The 22,376-nt window shown below is 32.9% G+C and overlaps 2 protein-coding genes across 6 annotated transcripts in view; both read left to right on the plus strand.

Moving 5' to 3' along the window:
- LOC137629421 (uro-adherence factor A-like) overlaps positions 1 to 2,011 on the plus strand; it is a 182,298-nt gene extending 180,287 nt beyond the window's left edge. For 4 of the 5 annotated variants that reach the window (XM_068360663.1, XM_068360659.1, XM_068360661.1 and 1 more), the window contains one exon: positions 1,079 to 2,011. In XM_068360663.1, coding sequence (XP_068216764.1) covers positions 1,079 to 1,364 — 286 coding nt within the window. In that variant the 3' untranslated portion in view covers positions 1,365 to 2,011. The remainder of the gene's footprint in view (positions 1 to 1,078) is intronic. The other variant, XM_068360662.1, reaches the window with a different exon arrangement.
- An 895-nt stretch (positions 2,012 to 2,906) lies between these two features.
- Positions 2,907 to 22,376, plus strand: part of LOC137628958 (chymotrypsin B-like) — a 31,899-nt gene continuing 12,429 nt past the window's right edge. The window contains exon 1 of the mRNA XM_068360213.1: positions 2,907 to 2,925. Coding sequence (XP_068216314.1) covers positions 2,907 to 2,925 — 19 coding nt within the window. The remainder of the gene's footprint in view (positions 2,926 to 22,376) is intronic.

Genomic DNA, 22,376 nt, shown 5'->3' on the forward strand with positions numbered 1-22,376 from the left:
TCCCACTGGTGCTCCAAATCTGTCCATGATAACTCCCCCTTTACAGTTTAAAGTTCATAGTGTTGCAGAATGGGCAAGTTATTAAGGGTAAGAAACAATATATTAGCGAGGCATTCGTAGCCAGGGAAATAGCTAGGTTTTCTATTCATTCAGAAATTCACTGAATGGTCTCCATTTTTTTCCGTTGAAATAGTAGAAATGTAGTTTTAGTCAATACAATATTACTTTTTTTTATGTGAAAACATTATGTTTGGGTTTTTCTGGCTTCATAATTGAGTAGAATTTTTCATCAAATTAACTTTCCGTTATAGTTAATAATAATTATTTGCTAAGTACCTGCAGCATCTTCTAAAAACCAAGGGGGCAGCCATTTCAATATTATCCTAGATATTAAACTTTAATAAACATTATAGGTTATTAGTCTAGAAACAAATAGTTAACTTTTATAATCATTTTTTTTATTTCACCATGGATATAACCTATAAAAATTAGAAAACGCATCTCTTAGCCTGAAAATTTTCCTTTTATGGCCCTTTAGAAACTTGCTCGTTCTGTGGCACAGATTAAAGTCTTAATTTTTCACCTAATCTCTCTTCATGTTGGCTGTCTTTTACTGTACCAAAATAAATATCCCTTACTTTCACTGTATATGTGTTGGATAACCCAGAAATAATTTCAAAAGTTAGGCTACATCATCTAAAAAAAAGTAAAATAAATACAACAGGTGCAAGATATCTCTGATGGATATGTTGGAGCTTCAAGTTGCATTTCTATATGCTAATTTGAAAATCCAAATTCACTGTTATTTGATGTTCTTACTGAGACAGCTAAGCTAAAATATCTAATCATGACTTAGACTAAGGAAAATTATCGTTTGACAAGACAATGAGACTTAGTAACTTTCAGACATAACGGTAAAAGCTAATTATATAAAAGAATCAAGCACATTATTATAATGAGAACTATTATCATCATAACTTTTTTTTCACTGTGTAGCATCATGCAGATTCACACAAAAGCCCCATTTCATTATGAACTGAGATAAACAAAAATTTAACAATCATTCATATTCTTGCAGGAGTTCTCTGTATATTCCAAAGGTTGAAGAAGCAAAGAAAATCCACGTAGTGAATTCTCCAGAAGATATAACTAGACTAGCCCAGAGGCACGAAATGAAAGACCTTGAAGATAATCAGTCGTCACAGGCTGAAAATGGTCAGGAAAATAGTCCTGATTCAAGCAGCGACACAAATGGAGGTACCTCTAGTCAAGAGAGGAAAGAGGAAGAAGAGGAAGAGGAGCCTCAGATGCCCTGGCGATCAAATCTTCGTAAAACAAGAAGCAGGCTCAGCTTATTAGAATAAGGTAGAATAATGCAGCTTGATGTGTTATGTATAAAGTATTATATTGTTATATACAGTACATTTACCATAATTATTTTAAAGTGCCACTGATAGTAGAATGGGATGGAGTTTTATACCATTCCAAAAATGAAGCTCTTACCAAATTGCAAGTATGCAAAACACACACTCACTCACTCTTATTATAAAGCAAGTCTTTCCTGCAACTATAAGATATATGTTAAACTTTTTGCTTCTCGCATATTATTCCTACATTTTCTACATAGGTGTGTAAGAATTTCAGATTCTGTTATTCATACAGATTTAGAAGAGCTAATTAGATATGTAAAGATAGTGTATTTATGTAAATAGAAAGATATTATATTGTAATCATTGTATATAGTATGTATGTGGAATGCATGATTTCAGTGTATTTGCAGTCACTATGATTATTCAGTACTAACCATGTGGAGAAAATTTCAGTGCCATTATCCTGTAGTAAAGATGAAATTACAATAATTGTATGAAAATATAATGGTTAATGGTTCACAAAATTTTATGGATCTACTTCAACCCTTGGAATTCTATTAAAAAAATAAAAACATTACAAGGTCTAACAGTATGTAGCATATCTGTGACACTGGAGCTTCAAATAAAACTTATCACTATTATTTTTTTATCATTTAACACCTCAACTATGTAATCTTCTATCATAAAAATTCATAATATGCACTAAGTAAACATACAAAATCTTATGTAGGCCTATGTATAAAATACATTTCATCCGTTAAAATTGGGATTTATATATAGACTATAGGTACTACCAAAATACTCAAGTCAGTCATATAATTTCTGACTTATAGTTAAACTGTTCAGCGCAAACGTAATCTCTAATCCCAGATGCTCAAAGTAATAAGTATTGATCTATATCTATTAAAAGCCGATATTTAATATTCTTTCCATAAAAGGACAGCATAAAAATATTTCCCATATCATCTTAGCTATTTCTAGTCATTCATATATTCTTAGATTGGCAACATTAAAAATAAACAATCCAGTCTTATAATATGAAATAAACGGAACGTATTAAAGACAATCTAGAGATTCTGATAATGTGATGGATAGTCTTAAGGTGGTTAAATTAAGCAAGGATGGATTTGGATGAACCACTTTTGAATTGGTTGCCTGACCAATTTGGTTTTTGGAGCAATCTTCTTGGTCACTCTGCCAATGGAGTTAACAGTGTCAGTTGCCTTGTGACCAGAATGGGTCTATTAGGCATTTTATCATTTGAAGGGAGCCTTAGTTTGTTCCACCTAATAAATTATGGCAAATTATGAGAATGTGTAAAAATCTATATTTGTCCAATATGTAGCAAGGCATCTACCTTCCATGGTACGGAATACAGAAACGAAACCACTTTGCCACAACGTCATATGCCCTATGATACACACAATGTCATCCCAGCTACGTCATTGACAATTACAAACCATAAAGAAATTAAATCTACTGTCATTGAACTCCAGATGTAGTGAATAGGATTCTGCATGAACTTGAGCTACCAAAATGTGTCAAGTGTCACAAGGTAAGTGCCATAGTGGTATTATTCCTCCAGAATACTAACACAATGTGGTAACATGTTCTTCTTGTTAGAACATAGGAATAACGACATTTTTTAATAGTAAGCTAAAGCAGCAAAAATCATGATCATCATCATGATCATGATGATAATCATGATGAAGATGATGATCATAATCATGATGATGATGATGATGATAATTATGATCATGATGATGATCATAATCATGATCATCATCATCAATAATAATAATAATAATAATAATAATAATATATAGTTACACTGTTCAACTGGTTGTTTAACTCGTTAAAACTCTTAGAAGGGTAATTACATAACATCTCCATTTAAAAGGAATACAGATATTTTTAAACATAGTTAAACACGCATAGGCTAATATTGGTTTATATGGAGTCTATAGCCAAACTTTATCCTAAATCCTTTATTTTATGGTACTATCTACTTTCAGTTTATGGTGATAGTTTTAGTATGCTTAAGTAAATCTTACTCATTTTATATCGCACAGGTTTATAAGTTATTGATGATAATATTCCTAAAGGCATCAACTCATAAATTTGCGGTAATTTTGTATAGAATTACATGGTGTGATTTCGCACAAGAAATATATGATTTCCTATAGCAAATAACGTGATTTAACCGATTTTGATGATCATTTCAATCGCAAACAAACAGATCAATCAATTCGGTTAGTTATAAGTTGGCGAATTGGTAGCCTAGATATTATTATTATTATTATTATTATTATTACTATCCAAGCTAAAACCCTAGTTGGAAAAGCAAGATGCTATAAGCCCAGGGGCTCCAACAGGGAAAAATAGCTCAGTGAGGAAAGGAAATAAGGAAATAAATAAATGAAGAGAACAAATTAACAATAAATCATTCTAAAAACAGTAACAACGTCAAAACAGACATGTCATATATAAACTATTAACAGCATCAAAAACAAATATGTCATAAATAAACTATAAAAAGACTCATGTCCGGATGAAATGAATGTGAAAACCAGTTAAATCACGATATCTACTATAGGAAATCATATATTTCCTGTGCAAAATCACACAATGAAATACAATACAAATGAACCATATAAATATTAACACTGTTGGCATATATATTGAGGTAAAATATTTAAACAACAGATGAAAGGGACGATAACATTAGCAACGTTACCAATGGTTGACAGAACTACCAACGTTGACGAATGGTACACAGTGTTACCAACGGCACGATGACATTACTAGAGGTAGAAATAATAAATCTTTCCATAAGTAAACTAAATAATTATTCCATATAACTATTACACAATAAATAAAGAGTACCAAAAGGCCACAGAACCTAACAAACCCACCTAACCTTGCCTAGAAGTACCCCGGTCACAAAACACATATAATAAGAATAGGGGAATGACTTACCTTGATACACAGTACTACCAACGATGACGAATGGTACACAGAACTACCAACGACACGATGTCATTACTAGTGGTAGAACTACTAAATATTTCCACAGGTATATTAAATAATTTTTCCATATAACTGTTACGCAATGTATAATAAGTACAGAAAGGCCACAGAACATAACAAACCCACCTAACCTTGCCTAGAAGTACCCTGGTCACAAAACACGAATAATGACTATTGAGGAATGACTTACTATTATGAAGAAAACGACGAAACTTGCTGGACACGGAAGGAAGAGACTGACGGATTAACTTCTATGACTGGGATGAGGATGGATGGGGGTCATCGGGGTCTTGTGGGTAGGGGGGGTCGATTGTCTGTTGCTGTAAAGGAGACTTGGGGCAGTTTAAACGATGAGGAATAACGTTGTGAGATTTAAGAAAATGCTCAACATTACCTGAAGCATCAAAAAAATCACCATGGAATTGAGCCACTGCTTTTAGGTACGGAATACTGCAGACGGTACAAGTTTCTATAATCTGCTCCATCGCAAAATACGAAAAAAGAAACCGAACTTGTAATGAAGAACGTCTCTCCAGGTCAAAGGTTACAACGGGAAAGGCATTGGAACAAAGGGTATGAAAAGAGCGGTCAAAGAGATAAAGGTAGGGAGATATCTGCATAGGCCTAGAGTGGTGATTGGTTAAGGGAAAAACAAAGAACACAAGGGGGTAAACATGAATGAACTAAATACGGAAACTAGACCAAAGAAAAGATTTATAAGACACAGAGGAGAGAAAAGGAACTAACCAACAAAAATAAATAAAAACAATATAGGAAGATGAAATGGAATGAACGGTAAATAATATTGAATGGGAATATAAAATGAGGTGATCATACCGAGAATTAACTGGATAAAAAAACTAGTCCAGAGTAAGTATTTATGTGCAACAGGGAAGAGATAAACAAATAACCAAACAAATAAACCCAATATAGGAAGGAAAAATGGAATGAATGATAAATAATATTGAATGGGAATATAAAATGAGAAAATAACACGGTAATAAAAAGAGTAATTGGGGAGAGGAAACTCCAACGAAGGGGGGGTGATATATGTGCAGGACGGAAACTGGTGCGAACGAACGTATGTACAAATGGGAAAGGAAATAACCAAACAAATAAACCCAATATAGGAAGGGAAAATGGAATGTATGATAAATAATAGTGAATGGGAATATACAATGAGAAAATAATACGGTAAAAAAAGAGTAATTAGGGAGAGAAACTCCTGCGCAGGGAAACTGGTGCGAACGAACGTACGTACAAATGGGTGCTAATGTTAGCATGGAATGCTAACATTTGATGTACATCAGGTATGGAATGCTAACATTTAAACTACATCAGGCGTTGGCAGCACTGGTTACTGTATTACTACAAGAAATAACCTTTGAAACGGCTCCTCCCAAATATATCCAGTTATACTGATTTGTATTTTCCTACGGTTATAATAAATACAAGAAAGAAATGTATAGAGAAGAAAAGGACTGATTTACGGTTATATATCGGTTCCCCAGTATGTTTTCCCCACCCAAAACCACGGGTTCCCAAAGGGGGTCCCCCATTATCGGAGGATATAGATGTATATATATTTCTGTAAGTATTCATTTGCGATGGGAATGAGTGTTATTTTCGAAGGGAGCGTAATTTTTCCTATAAGAAAAAGTAGATAGAATACTAGGATACATTGCCATGTAATACACTACAATGAAACCATATATATATATATATATATATATATATATATATATATATATATATATATATATATATATATATGTATGGTATATTATTCCATGGTGTGATTTCGCACAAGAAATATATGATTTCCTATAGCAAATAACGTGATTTAACCGATTTTGATGATCATTTCAATCGCAAACAAACAGATCAACCAATTCGGTTAGTTATAAGTTGACGAATTGGTTGATGTTATTACGGATGAAATGAATGAGAAAACCAGTTAAATCACGATATCTACTATAGGAAATCATATATTCCCTGTGCGAAATCACACAATGAAATACAATACAAATGAACCATATAAATATTAACACTGTTGACATATATACTGAGTTAAAATATTTAAACAACAGATGTAGGGGACGATAACATTAGCAACGTTACCAATGGTTGACAGAACTACCAACGTTGACGAATGGTACACAGTGTTACCAACGACACGATGACATTTCTAGAGATAGAAATGCTAAATATTTCCATACGTAAACTAAATAATTTTTCCATATAACTATTAAACAATAAATAAAAAGTACCAAAAGGCCACAGAACCTAACAAACCCACCTAACCTTGCCTAGAAGTAGGCCTACCTCGGTCACAAAACTCATATAATAAGCATTGGGGAATGGCTTACTTTGTTTCACAGTACTACCAACGGTGACGAATGGAACACAGAACTACCAACGATACGATGTCATTACTAGTGGCAGAAATGATAAATATTTCCATTCGAATATTAAATATTTTTTCCATATAGGCTAACTGTTACACAATATATAAATTGTACAGAAAGACCACAGAACCTAACAAACCCACCTAACCTTGCCTAGAAGTACCCCGGTCACAAAACACGTATAATGGCTATTGAGGAATGACTTACTTTTATGAAGAAAACGTCGAAGTATTCGGTAACCTGGGAACAGAAACTTCTCCAATCGACACTAGTTTTTGAAGATATGTCGATACCATCCATGAGGGTCTCATGGTCCGAATGTATATGCAAAAAGTGGATGGCACATAATATTATCTTCCATCGGGGTAGACGACTTTTGTCCAAAAAAGTACCTTTATAGGCAGTAACGGTATAACCACAACGGCGTTTCTTCTTAGTTTTACGAATGCTGGATTCAGAATAGCAATAAAACACGTGAATTTCTTGCTTATAAGATAAAACAGAACGGCACTAGGGGCACTTTAAACCCTGAGGAATAACGGTGTGAGATTTAAGAAAATGCTCAACATTACCTGAAGTATCCAAAAAATCACCATGGAATTGAGCCACTGCTTTTAGGTACGGAATACTGCAGCCGCTGCAAGTTTCTATAACTTGCTCCATCGCAAAATACGAAAAAAGAAACCGCACTTGTAATGCAGAACACCTCACCAGGTCAAAGGTTACAACGGGAAAGGCATTGGAACAAAGGGTATGAAAAGACCGCTAATAGGGATAAAGGAAGTGGGGGGGGGTAGGGAGATATCTGCATAGGCCTAGGGTGGTGATTGGTTAAGGGAAAAACAAAGAACTCTAGCGGGTAAACATGAATGTACTAAATACGGAAACTAGACCAGAGAAAGGGTTTATAAGACACAGAGGAGAGAAAAAGAAATAACCAACAAAAATAAATAAAAACAATATAGGAAGGTAAAATGGAATGAACAGTAAATAATATTGAATGGGAATATAAAATGAGATGATCATACCGAGAATTAACTGGATAAAAAAACTAGTCCAGGGTAAGTATTTATGTGCAACCAGAGAGATAAACAAATAACCAAACAAATAAACCCAATATAGGAAGGTAAAATGGAATGTATGATAAATAATATTGAATGGGAATATAAAATTAGAAAATAATACGGTAATAAAAAGAATAATTTGGGAGAGAAACTCCTGCGCAGGGGGTTATATATGCGCAGGTCGGAAACTGGTGCGAACGAACGAACGTACAAATGGGTGCTAATGTTAGCAAGGAATGCTAACATTTGATGTACATCAGGTATGGAATGCTAACATTTAAACTACATCAGGCGTTGGCAGCACTGGTTACTGTATTACTACAAGAAATAACCTTTGAAACGGCTCCTCCCAAATATATCCAGTTGTACTGTTTTGTATTTTCCTACGGTTATAATAAATACAAGAAGGAAATGTATAGAGAAGAAAAGGACTGATTTACGGTTATATATCGGTTCCCCAGTATGTTTTCCCCACCCAAAACCCCGAGTTCCCACTGGGGGTCCCCCATTATCAGAGGATATAGATGTATATATATTTCTGAAACTATTAATTTGCGACGGGAACGAGTGTTATTCTCGAAGGGAGCGTAATTTTTCCTATAAGAAAAAGTAGTTGGAATCCTAGGTTACATTGCCATGTAATAAACTACAATGAAACCGACAGGTCCTTAGACACCTTTCTATAGGACCCATTTTTGCTACATAACTCTAATCTAAGCTGTCATGGGACAAGTAACAATTCCTATCCCAGGCATCAGTTATTCTCCGCATTATAAAGGTGTTTACAAGTATAAAGGCAAATGGCTATTTTGATCAGATTTAAAGCCCTCACTTAAAATTTTCCTAATGCAGGTAAGAATGCCTTGCGTTTGTTTGACTGATATCTTGATGATATATTGCCTATATTAATATTGCAAGCCACTTGATGTTCATATTACTTCACCCTCCTAAAGCTCTTTGAAACAGAACAGAGAGCCCAGTCTCGTACTAGCCGGCTGCACTATTCCCAAATAATTCACTCTAGTGATTGTATCTTGGGCACACCTCCTACCTCAGGGAGACTTCCTCCCACCTAAGGAAGAATCCCCATTAAATGACTTGGAAGATTGTATCCACGTCAGAATAAACTACAAATTCTATATACGGTAATTTGTATTTTTCCGAGCAATACGAACCTATGTCATTTACCTAAGGTCCGTCCTCAGCTACCCCACAAGTCCTTGACCAGAAGAATGTTGTGAGTAAGCGCTCGACACAAACGTTATCCGTCATGTGCAGCAGTTGTCCAGCAATGCAGCATAACATAATCTACCCATTTCTTTTTGATTGACTGGCCGTAAAACACGAAACCAGAAATAATCCAATTAAATAAATCAAGTTTTCTTAGCTAGGAAAAATACAAATCATATAAAATTTGTAGCTTTCCCATAAGAAGGAAAGGAAATTCACTCAATGATATGTTCTACTTGTCCATAAATACACATACACAAATATTTAAAAGCTTGTAATGTTATCTAAGGAACAAATTATAAACCCTAACATGAAAAATGAATATAAATTACCAATTCAACATGAAAAATAAAAATACATTAACACAGTAACTCGCAATTTACCTTTGAGGAGAGGGTGAATCATGGAAGGAATTGCAAAAGATAATAGAAGATTTGAATAGAGATAGCAAAAATGTAGGACTGAATATCAATATGAGTAATACTAAGATAAGTTTAATGAAAATGGGCTAATAAGGGTTACGGACAAAACTTGAGAGATTACTAATCAATATACATACTTTGGACAGACCATGTTTCCCCAGGATGTGGAACCAAAATTTAAAAAAAAGGATAAGCATGGGATGGAGAGCTTTTGGTAAACAAATTGATTGACCTGACCAGTATTGAATAATAATAATAATAATAACAATATATATATATATATATATATATATATATATATATATATATACATATATATATATATCTATATGAATATATATATATATATATATATATATATATATATGTATATGTATGTATATATATAAATATATATATATATATATATATATATATATATATATATATATATATATATATGTATATATGTATATGTATATATATATATATATATATATATATATATATATATATATATATTTATATATATGTATATATATATATGTATATATATATATATATATATATATATATATATATATATATATAGATATATATATACATATATATATATATATGTATATATATATATATATATATATGTATATGCATATATATATATATATATATATATATATATATATATATATATGTATATATGTATGTATGTATATATATATATATATATATATATATATATATATATATATATGTACAGTATATATATATATACAGTATATATATATATATATATATATATATATATATATATATATATATATATATATGCTCCAAGATGTTCCACATAAACACTTAGGTTACTTTTTCTACCAAAGGCAGCTCAAGAAACCAGAAGCATCCAGACTCCAAACTGCAGAATCATGGATGAACCTTCTGTGCCAACAACTTTCAATGAATTAGTTTCTTCATATACCAACAATGAAGTCCCGCCAGCACTACCAGCAGCTCATTAAATCATCAAATCAGCATCCCCCAAACAGAAACTTCCATTGTTCCATTCACCTCCTTATATACACGCTCGTTTCTTTGGTGTTTAGATTCGATTTTCTAATGCCTCTTGCAAAGACTCCCTATAGTCAAATTGACATGACATTAAAAGTTCCAATTGTTTCTGAATAACATTTTCATTTTACACATTTATTTTTCTTCTTCACATACCCTTTATTTGGAAAAAACGTAAGAGTAATATAGAAGGGAAAGAAAAATAATTAGAAGAAGCAACTAATGAATTGCATGAAAGAAACAGCTCTACCGCCATCTGGTGGTTAGAGAGGCAATACTATTTGTTGACGTGTTCATCATCATGCCAAGTGGGTCCACACACTTTTGCAGTAGGCCTACAGAGAAAATGCTGATTTGGTTTTCCGTAGAAATTGAAATTGAAAGAAAACCATGACAAAGGAATAAAAGAATAGATAAACGAAACTAGTACGGCTATATTTATAATAATGCTAGAGATGTGAGCAAGTGTTACGTACCGTGAAATAAAATAAAGAAAAAAGAACACCAAAAATTGTGTATAAAGTGCAATTTTCACGCCATGATACTTAACATACGTGACAGGTACAATCTGCAATTTCTATTTCTATAATAAATATATTTTTCCCAACTATATAGATAACACCTGCTTAACAATGGAGGGGAAATTGCGTCATACTGTGAGCAATTTTATTTTGGATGAAGCTTTTCTGATATCCATGACACGAAAATTAGACTTATGTAAATGGGGTTCTTGCAGTATTTCTATATTAAATACGCCGACTTTATAAACTCATGGAAATCATTGTATATCAAAATATTTGACAATAAAATTAACGACCACGGATAACTTACAATTGAGATATGGTTTTCATAGTTTATATAAAAGTATAAGTATTAAAAGTAAGAAAATGTAACACGGACCAAAGAAATGGAGACACATATTGTTGAAATTATATTTCCTAAATCTGGGGGGGGGTGCATTCAGTGGTCTTTCCAGAAATCATACTGGACGAACGAAAAAATCACAAGATTTTCCATGGGTCTAATTCCTAAAGAATATCAAGATAGAATAGTGAAAGAAGCAAGGATATATTGAAATAGTCAAGACATAAAAAAGAAGGGACTCAACATATATGTAACTCATAACCGATGTTTTTGGTTTCATACTGACACGGGGCTTTGGATGGGAATCATTCATTTCCTTGTTTCTTTTTTCTCACTGGGCTATTTTACCCTGTTCGAGCCCTTGGGAAGTGGTTACAGTGACTTTTATGACAAGTGGTTACAATGATTTTTTGGGCGAGTGGATACAATGACTTATGGAAAGTGGTTACAATGATTTTTAGGGCAAGTGGATACAATGACTTTTATGGCAAGTGAATACAATGACTTTTATGGCAAGTGGATACAATGACCTTCATGGCAAGTGGATACAATGATTTTTAAGTCAAGTGGATACAATGGCTTCTATGGCAAGTGTATACAATGACTTTTATGGCAAGTGGATAAAATGACCTTCATGGCAAGTGGTTACACTAACTTTTATGGCAAATGGTTACAATGACTTTTATCGCAAATGGATACGACTTATATGGCAAGTGGTTACAATGACTTTTATGGCAAGTGGTTACAATGACTTTTATGGCAAGTGGATACAATGACCTTTATGGCAAGTGGATACAATGACTTATGGCAAATGGTTACATTATGGCAAATGGTTACATTATGGCAAATGGTTACAGTGACTTTTCTGGCAAGTGGATACAATGACTTTTAGGGCAAGTGAATACAATGACCTTTATGGCAAGTGGATACAATGACTTTTATGGCAAGTGGATACAATGACCTTTATGGCAAGTGGATACAATGACTTATGGCAAATGGTTACAATGACTTTTATGCCAAGTGGATACAATTACTTTTATGGCAAGTGGATACAATGACCCGTGGAATAAAAAGGGAATATATTTATGATGATTTCCAGAAAATAACAAAGAAAGCTGGTAACAAAAGTATAGTGACACAAATATAAAACTAATGTAAACGAAAATGTTAATGTACAGAAAAATAAAATAAAAATGGATCTAGCATGACTTGAAGATATAAAGGAGGAATGCGCTATTAATAGCTAAATTACAGAGCTGGTATAATGATTGTGTGAGGCTACAGTAGCCTGCGACCTATAATTATAAAATACATTTTCCCCGTCAGTCTGAGATTAATATTATAAAGGGAAATTTATGATTCATTTATGTACCTCGATTTGTATTCCCTGGTTACTTGACCCACAAACAGAACACGCCCCAATATATATATATATATATATATATATATATATATATATATATATATATATATACTGTATATATATATATATATATATATATATATATATATATATTGTGTGCATACTTATATACAAATACATACATATATGTATTGTGCAATTAGACTTTTGAATACAGTATATATATGTGTCCGTATTTATGAATATTTGTGTGTACAGGTGTATGTATGTATGTATGTATATATATATATATATATATATATATATATATATATATGCTCCAAGATGTTCCACATAAACACTTAGGTTACTTTTTCTACCAAAGGCAGCTCAAGAAACCAGAAGCATCCAGACTCCAAACTGCAGAATCATGGATGAACCTTCTGTGCCAACAACTTTCAATGAATTAGTTTCTTCATATACCAACAATGAAGTCCCGCCAGCACTACCAGCAGCTCATTAAATCATCAAATCAGCATCCCCCAAACAGAAACTTCCATTGTTCCATTCACCTCCTTATATACACGCTCGTTTCTTTGGTGTTTAGATTCGATTTTCTAATGCCTCTTGCAAAGACTCCCTATAGTCAAATTGACATGACATTAAAAGTTCCAATTGTTTCTGAATAACATTTTCATTTTACACATTTATTTTTCTTCTTCACATACCCTTTATTTGGAAAAAACGTAAGAGTAATATAGAAGGGAAAGAAAAATAATTAGAAGAAGCAACTAATGAATTGCATGAAAGAAACAGCTCTACCGCCATCTGGTGGTTAGAGAGGCAATACTATTTGTTGACGTGTTCATCATCATGCCAAGTGGGTCCACACACTTTTGCAGTAGGCCTACAGAGAAAATGCTGATTTGGTTTTCCGTAGAAATTGAAATTGAAAGAAAACCATGACAAAGGAATAAAAGAATAGATAAACGAAACTAGTACGGCTATATTTATAATAATGCTAGAGATGTGAGCAAGTGTTACGTACCGTGAAATAAAATAAAGAAAAAAGAACACCAAAAATTGTGTATAAAGTGCAATTTTCACGCCATGATACTTAACATACGTGACAGGTACAATCTGCAATTTCTATTTCTATAATAAATATATTTTTCCCAACTATATAGATAACACCTGCTTAACAATGGAGGGGAAATTGCGTCATACTGTGAGCAATTTTATTTTGGATGAAGCTTTTCTGATATCCATGACACGAAAATTAGACTTATGTAAATGGGGTTCTTGCAGTATTTCTATATTAAATACGCCGACTTTATAAACTCATGGAAATCATTGTATATCAAAATATTTGACAATAAAATTAACGACCACGGATAACTTACAATTGAGATATGGTTTTCATAGTTTATATAAAAGTATAAGTATTAAAAGTAAGAAAATGTAACACGGACCAAAGAAATGGAGACACATATTGTTGAAATTATATTTCCTAAATCTGGGGGGGGGTGCATTCAGTGGTCTTTCCAGAAATCATACTGGACGAACGAAAAAATCACAAGATTTTCCATGGGTCTAATTCCTAAAGAATATCAAGATAGAATAGTGAAAGAAGCAAGGATATATTGAAATAGTCAAGACATAAAAAAGAAGGGACTCAACATATATGTAACTCATAACCGATGTTTTTGGTTTCATACTGACACGGGGCTTTGGATGGGAATCATTCATTTCCTTGTTTCTTTTTTCTCACTGGGCTATTTTACCCTGTTCGAGCCCTTGGGAAGTGGTTACAGTGACTTTTATGACAAGTGGTTACAATGATTTTTTGGGCGAGTGGATACAATGACTTATGGAAAGTGGTTACAATGATTTTTAGGGCAAGTGGATACAATGACTTTTATGGCAAGTGAATACAATGACTTTTATGGCAAGTGGATACAATGACCTTCATGGCAAGTGGATACAATGATTTTTAAGTCAAGTGGATACAATGGCTTCTATGGCAAGTGTATACAATGACTTTTATGGCAAGTGGATAAAATGACCTTCATGGCAAGTGGTTACACTAACTTTTATGGCAAATGGTTACAATGACTTTTATCGCAAATGGATACGACTTATATGGCAAGTGGTTACAATGACTTTTATGGCAAGTGGTTACAATGACTTTTATGGCAAGTGGATACAATGACCTTTATGGCAAGTGGATACAATGACTTATGGCAAATGGTTACATTATGGCAAATGGTTACATTATGGCAAATGGTTACAGTGACTTTTCTGGCAAGTGGATACAATGACTTTTAGGGCAAGTGAATACAATGACCTTTATGGCAAGTGGATACAATGACTTTTATGGCAAGTGGATACAATGACCTTTATGGCAAGTGGATACAATGACTTATGGCAAATGGTTACAATGACTTTTATGCCAAGTGGATACAATTACTTTTATGGCAAGTGGATACAATGACCCGTGGAATAAAAAGGGAATATATTTATGATGATTTCCAGAAAATAACAAAGAAAGCTGGTAACAAAAGTATAGTGACACAAATATAAAACTAATGTAAACGAAAATGTTAATGTACAGAAAAATAAAATAAAAATGGATCTAGCATGACTTGAAGATATAAAGGAGGAATGCGCTATTAATAGCTAAATTACAGAGCTGGTATAATGATTGTGTGAGGCTACAGTAGCCTGCGACCTATAATTATAAAATACATTTTCCCCGTCAGTCTGAGATTAATATTATAAAGGGAAATTTATGATTCATTTATGTACCTCGATTTGTATTCCCTGGTTACTTGACCCACAAACAGAACACGCCCCAATATATATATATATATATATATATATATATATATATATATATATATATATATATATATATATACTGTATATATATATATATATATATATATATATATATATATATATATTGTGTGCATACTTATATACAAATACATACATATATGTATTGTGCAATTAGACTTTTGAATACAGTATATATATGTGTCCGTATTTATGAATATTTGTGTGTACAGGTGTATGTATGTATGTATGTATATATATATATATATATATATATATATATATATATATATATATATGCTCCAAGATGTTCCACATAAACACTTAGGTTACTTTTTCTACCAAAGGCAGCTCAAGAAACCAGAAGCATCCAGACTCCAAACTGCAGAATCATGGATGAACCTTCTGTGCCAACAACTTTCAATGAATTAGTTTCTTCATATACCAACAATGAAGTCCCGCCAGCACTACCAGCAGCTCATTAAATCATCAAATCAGCATCCCCCAAACAGAAACTTCCATTGTTCCATTCACCTCCTTATATACACGCTCGTTTCTTTGGTGTTTAGATTCGATTTTCTAATGCCTCTTGCAAAGACTCCCTATAGTCAAATTGACATGACATTAAAAGTTCCAATTGTTTCTGAATAACATTTTCATTTTACACATTTATTTTTCTTCTTCACATACCCTTTATTTGGAAAAAACGTAAGAGTAATATAGAAGGGAAAGAAAAATAATTAGAAGAAGCAACTAATGAATTGCATGAAAGAAACAGCTCTACCGCCATCTGGTGGTTAGAGAGGCAATACTATTTGTTGACGTGTTCATCATCATGCCAAGTGGGTCCACACACTTTTGCAGTAGGCCTACAGAGAAAATGCTGATTTGGTTTTCCGTAGAAATTGAAATTGAAAGAAAACCATGACAAAGGAATAAAAGAATAGATAAACGAAACTAGTACGGCTATATTTATAATAATGCTAGAGATGTGAGCAAGTGTTACGTACCGTGAAATAAAATAAAGAAAAAAGAACACCAAAAATTGTGTATAAAGTGCAATTTTCACGCCATGATACTTAACATACGTGACAGGTACAATCTGCAATTTCTATTTCTATAATAAATATATTTTTCCCAACTATATAGATAACACCTGCTTAACAATGGAGGGGAAATTGCGTCATACTGTGAGCAATTTTATTTTGGATGAAGCTTTTCTGATATCCATGACACGAAAATTAGACTTATGTAAATGGGGTTCTTGCAGTATTTCTATATTAAATACGCCGACTTTATAAACTCATGGAAATCATTGTATATCAAAATATTTGACAATAAAATTAACGACCACGGATAACTTACAATGGAGATAGGGGTTTCCAAGACCTTGGGGTTTTCAAGAATCAGATGAAAGTATATTGAGTAAGAGTAAGAAAATGTATATAACACGGACCAAATATACTTTACAATGACTTGTAACAAGTGGATATAATGACTTTAATGGCCAGTGGTTACAAGGACTTTTATGTCGTGGTTACAATGATTTTTATGGCAAGTGGTTACTGTGATTTTTATGGCAAGTGGATACAATGACTCTTATGGCAAGTGGTTACAATGACTTTTAGGGCAAGTGAATACAATGACCTTTATGGCAAGTGGATACAATGACTTTTATGGCAAGTGGATACAATGACCTTTATGGCAAGTGGATACAATGACTTATGGCAAATGGTTACAATGACTTTTATGCCAAGTGGATACAATGACTTTTAAGGCAAGTGGATACAATGACTTTTATGGCAAGTGGATACAATGACCTTTATGGCAAGTGGATACAATGACTTATGGCAAATGGTTACAATGACTTTTATGCCAAGTGGATACAATGACTTTTAGGGCAAGTGAATACAATGACCTTTATGGCAAGTGGATACAATGACTTTTATGGCAAGTGGATACAATGACCTTTATGGCAAGTGGATACAATGACTTATGGCAAATGGTTACAATGACTTTTATGCCAAGTGGATACAATTACTTTTATGGCAAGTGGATACAATGACCCGTGGAATAAAAAGGGAATATATTTATGATGATTTCCAGAAAATAACAAAGAAAGCTGGTAACAAAAGTATAGTGACACAAATATAAAATCAATGTAAACGAATATGTTAATGTACAGAAAAACAAAATTAAAACGGATCTAGCATGACATAAAAGAGTATAAAAGAGGAATGCGCTATTAATAGCTAAATTACAGAGCTGGTATAATGATTGTGTGAGGCTACAGTAGCCTGCTACCTGTAATTATAAAATACATTTTCCCCGTCAGTCTGAGATTAATATTATAAAGGGAAATTTATGATTCATTTATGTACCTCGATTTGTATTCCCTGGTTCCTTGACTCACAAACAGAACACGCCCCAACATATATATATATATATATATATATATATATATATATATATATATATATATATATATATATATATATATATGTATATATATATATATATATTGTGTACATACTTATATAAAAATACATACATATATGTATGATTATACAGTATATATATGTGTCAGTATTTATGAATATTTGTGTGTACAGGTATATATTTATATTATATTATATTATGTTATATATATATATATATATATATATATATATATATATATATATTTATATATATATATATATTCGATTCTACACAATCGCTAGCATACACAATATTCTTATTATAAAGATTTCTGTAAATCATATCAAGATAATGAAAATTTCGAGTATTTGCAACAAATCATAGTTAAGACTCATTTAAACATAGGAAAATAAGATGATATACAAAATGAAAAATAAAATTTCTGGAACAATACATTAAGGGGTCGGTTGCCAGATGTGCCCTCTTCCACAAACCCTTATCTCTCCTTATCCCTATCTGCACCCCATATAGAGTTAACGCTTCAATATGGAAAGGTGGCTGAGTAACTGAGGAGCCGTTCCAAAGTTACTCTCATACGTGGCTACTTTTGGTACTTGAGATGTAAACAAACGGGCGCCATTGTTAAATGACGTCACGTCTACACCTTATCTCTTCATCTAATTCTCTGCCTCACTCTCGATCCACCCCAAACAGGTTCCCCCAAAGCATAATGTGTACAGAGAATGCTAAATCAACCAATTTTCCAGAACACTTGGTGCAGCATTGCCATTATGATTTATAGACTACGTGCCTGGCGTCTCTTTATTCCACCGACCCGGAAGAAAATCCACTAAAGAAATGTTACGAAAAGCTGAACATTTAATAATAATAATAATAATAATAATAATAATAATAATAATAATAATAATGTTCATTGGACAAAAAATATTTACATACAAAGATTTACAAAAAGAAAAAAAAAAGACTCAGTCCAAGCCCATGTGGAGCAGAGCTCTTCGGGCAATAATACAACTAAAATAATATCATCAATTAAGTAAAAATAAAAAATAAAGTAAATATGGATATAGATATACAAAATGTACGCATACATATACATAATCATATGTATACAAGTAGATACATATAAATGAGATTCTTAGCCTAAAAACAAATGGAAATGCATATTCATATGATAAAGAAGGATTGTATATGAAAGCTAATGGTATATACATTGAAAAATTGTAGATATTAAGCAAAAAACTCAGTAAAAGAATTAGTTTTACAAATAAAAAATATTCTAAACAATGAAACATACTTGCGTTGTGGTTAGGTAGGCAAGTGTAAATATTTATGAATAAAGCTTAATACCCAGATAACAGGAGATTTGTATATGATTTCTTAAAAGATCGAACGCTAAGCAGTGCCTTTAGATAAGCGGGCAGAGTTTTCCAAAGTTTAATACCTTGGTATAGATACGATTGCTCGCATCTATTAATACGTATGAAAGGAAGAGTTAAGTTTGAATTTCTTGTTCCATATGGATGAACTGATTGTTCCTGAATTTTTTTCGTCTTAAATCTGGAAATTTGTTCAAAATAAGTGTTTGGAACATCATATTCATTAAGGAGAGCTTATAAGTGTCTTCCAGCTTCAATATCGAGAGAGACCGGAAGAGTGGCGATGTATGAGCTAAAGGTAATCACTGGAGCTTATGATTCTTACCAGTCTTTTTTGAATTACAATTAATGGTTGCAAGACATTTCTACTACTACTCCCCCACGCCGTATTGCAGTAATTTAGGTGAGGAGATACTAACGAGTGATACAATTGTTTTATAATATATAAGGGGAAATACTCTTTTAATCTATATATGATACCCATTACTTTGGCAATTTTATTAACTGTCATATTTACATGCTCACAGAAAGTTAGTTTATTATCAAGAATTATCCCTAAAAATTTACCACTGGACTTCTGATCCAGAGTGTGATTTCCTATAGCAACCCTTATGTTATCCGGAACTCTACGTAGAGAAAAAATTATGAAGTATGTCTTTCTTTCAGTTAAGGTTAACTTATTTGCTAGTAGCCAGTTTTTTACATGAGTTAAATCAGCAGTTAGTGTATCACAGAGGGAGTAGATATTTTTATGTCTAAAATGAAGCGTAGTGTCATCGGCAAAGAGTATGGAGCTTAACCTACCTACTGATCTAGGTAGATCATTGATATAGGCGAGGAAAAATAACGGGCCTAGGACTGATCCCTGGGGAACACCTATTTTGACATCCATAACCTCTGAGAGATGGCCATCGAGGGTCACAAATTGTTTTCGACTCGTTAAGTAGGATTTTAGTAAGAGTAACGCATTTCCACGTATTCCATAATGTTCGAGCTTTTTAAGCAGCACATCACGAGACACTGTGTCAAAGGCTTTACTCAAATCTAAAAAGACCGCACCAAGGTATTCATTTTTATTCATCGCATTGTAGATATTTTCAAGAAGGTCATTTACAGCATCACCTGTACTAACGCCACGCAGAAAGCCATACTGACAGGCAGAAAAGATATTACATCTAATAAAGAAAGAGTAGAGTCGATTGTAAAATAATTTCTCAAAAATTTTATTCAATAAGGGAAGGTAACTTATTGGTCTATAGTTATTGACATCCGATTTATCACCAGACTTATGTAGCACAGTAATGCACGCTATTTTAAAAATGTCAGGATAAATGCCACAGGCAATACAACGGTTGAACAATAAGGATATAGGAAAGGCAAGTAAACTAGCATTATTCTTATATAGTTTGGTAGGGGGAGAATGAATATTTGCTTTTTTGTTCTTTAGTTTTTTATAATGTTGATTACTTCAAGTGGAGAAGATGGGGTCAAATAGAGTGCTGATTTGAAGGAGGCAAATAGGAATGAAAATCTAACTGATTATTTTGAGGCAGGGCATCTCGGAGAGTAATGCCGATTGTAGAGAAATGAAGATTAAAAGCATTTGCAATCTGTTGGCTGTCAGTAATAGTTTCGCCGTTACGACCAATGAGTTTTCTTAGCGACGTGCGCTTTTTCTTTCCAGGCCTAAGGGACGAGTTTATGAGATCCCAGGATTTTTTAGCATCTTTTCGGAGTTGATCAAAAGTACTATCAAAATATTTTTTCTTTGCCACGTGAATTAATGTAAGCAACATATTACAATAGTTACTATAGCGTTGGGCACTATAAGCACCCAATTTCATTCTTCGATATAAATTATGTTTAATGTTAATTGATTTCAGTAGCCCTTTGGATAGCCACTTATTCACCAATCTTTTAACACTTACATATTTTGTTTTTAAGGGAAAGCATTCATTGAAAAAGCTGTCTATTTCATCCGTAAAAGAGGCCGCACCCAGGTGAGGATCTAATGAGGCTTGACCATATTCGGACCAGTCTTTCCCCCTCAGGAGTTCCGTGAATTTCCTGTCATTCACTTTGCTCATATCTCTGAATTGAATTTTTATTTTGTTTTCTACGTTGTTTAATATAGGCATTAATAGACTACAGAAAATTGGGAAATGATCTGTGATATCTGCTAAGAATATCCCACTATTACCAACAAGATTATTATTAGCCCAAATATGGTCGATACAAGACAGCGAGTCATTCGAGCCGACTCTTGTTGGTCTAGTTATTGACGAGCGAAAGTCAAAAGATCGCATTGTGTTAATCAGTTCCACGAACAATGGCCAGCCAAATGTGTGCTACAAAAAAAAGAAAAAAAAAATTGTATATAATAATTTTTGATAAGAATGTCTTAAAAATAAATTATGGTTTTGAAAATTTAGAGATTTTGCAGCTAATAATATTTAAAACATTAAAAAATAGGGATAATATGATGGTATTTAACGTATGAAATAAACTATATCTGGAACTATACAGGTATATACAAGGTAAAGAAAAAGCTAAATCAAACCACTTGATGCAACATCATAAATAAACTAGCCTGTCATTATGACTTACAGACTATATCCCCGGCATCTCTATTCATTACTGCAAACCCAGAAAAACATAATACAAAATCTCACGGAAAAACGAAAAGGTGTTAGAATGAAGATAACCATAAACAACGCCATTTCGAGTTCAAGAGAGCTTATAAAAGCTTCTCTGTATTACTCTCAGTCACTTGCATAGAAAGCTTCGTCCAGGGAGGATGGAAGTCCGCTCTGCTTATTCTACTGTAGTCCAAAACTCACTTTACTTCTTTCACTGCACAGACTCGCAGCGGTGCACTTTTAACTCGGATAGGTTTCCTGCTATCTGATTGGCTAGAATGATCTTGTCCAACCAATCAGCGAGCAG

Source organism: Palaemon carinicauda, chromosome 37 (assembly GCF_036898095.1).
Source record: "Palaemon carinicauda isolate YSFRI2023 chromosome 37, ASM3689809v2, whole genome shotgun sequence".
Lineage (NCBI taxonomy): Eukaryota > Metazoa > Arthropoda > Malacostraca > Decapoda > Palaemonidae > Palaemon > Palaemon carinicauda.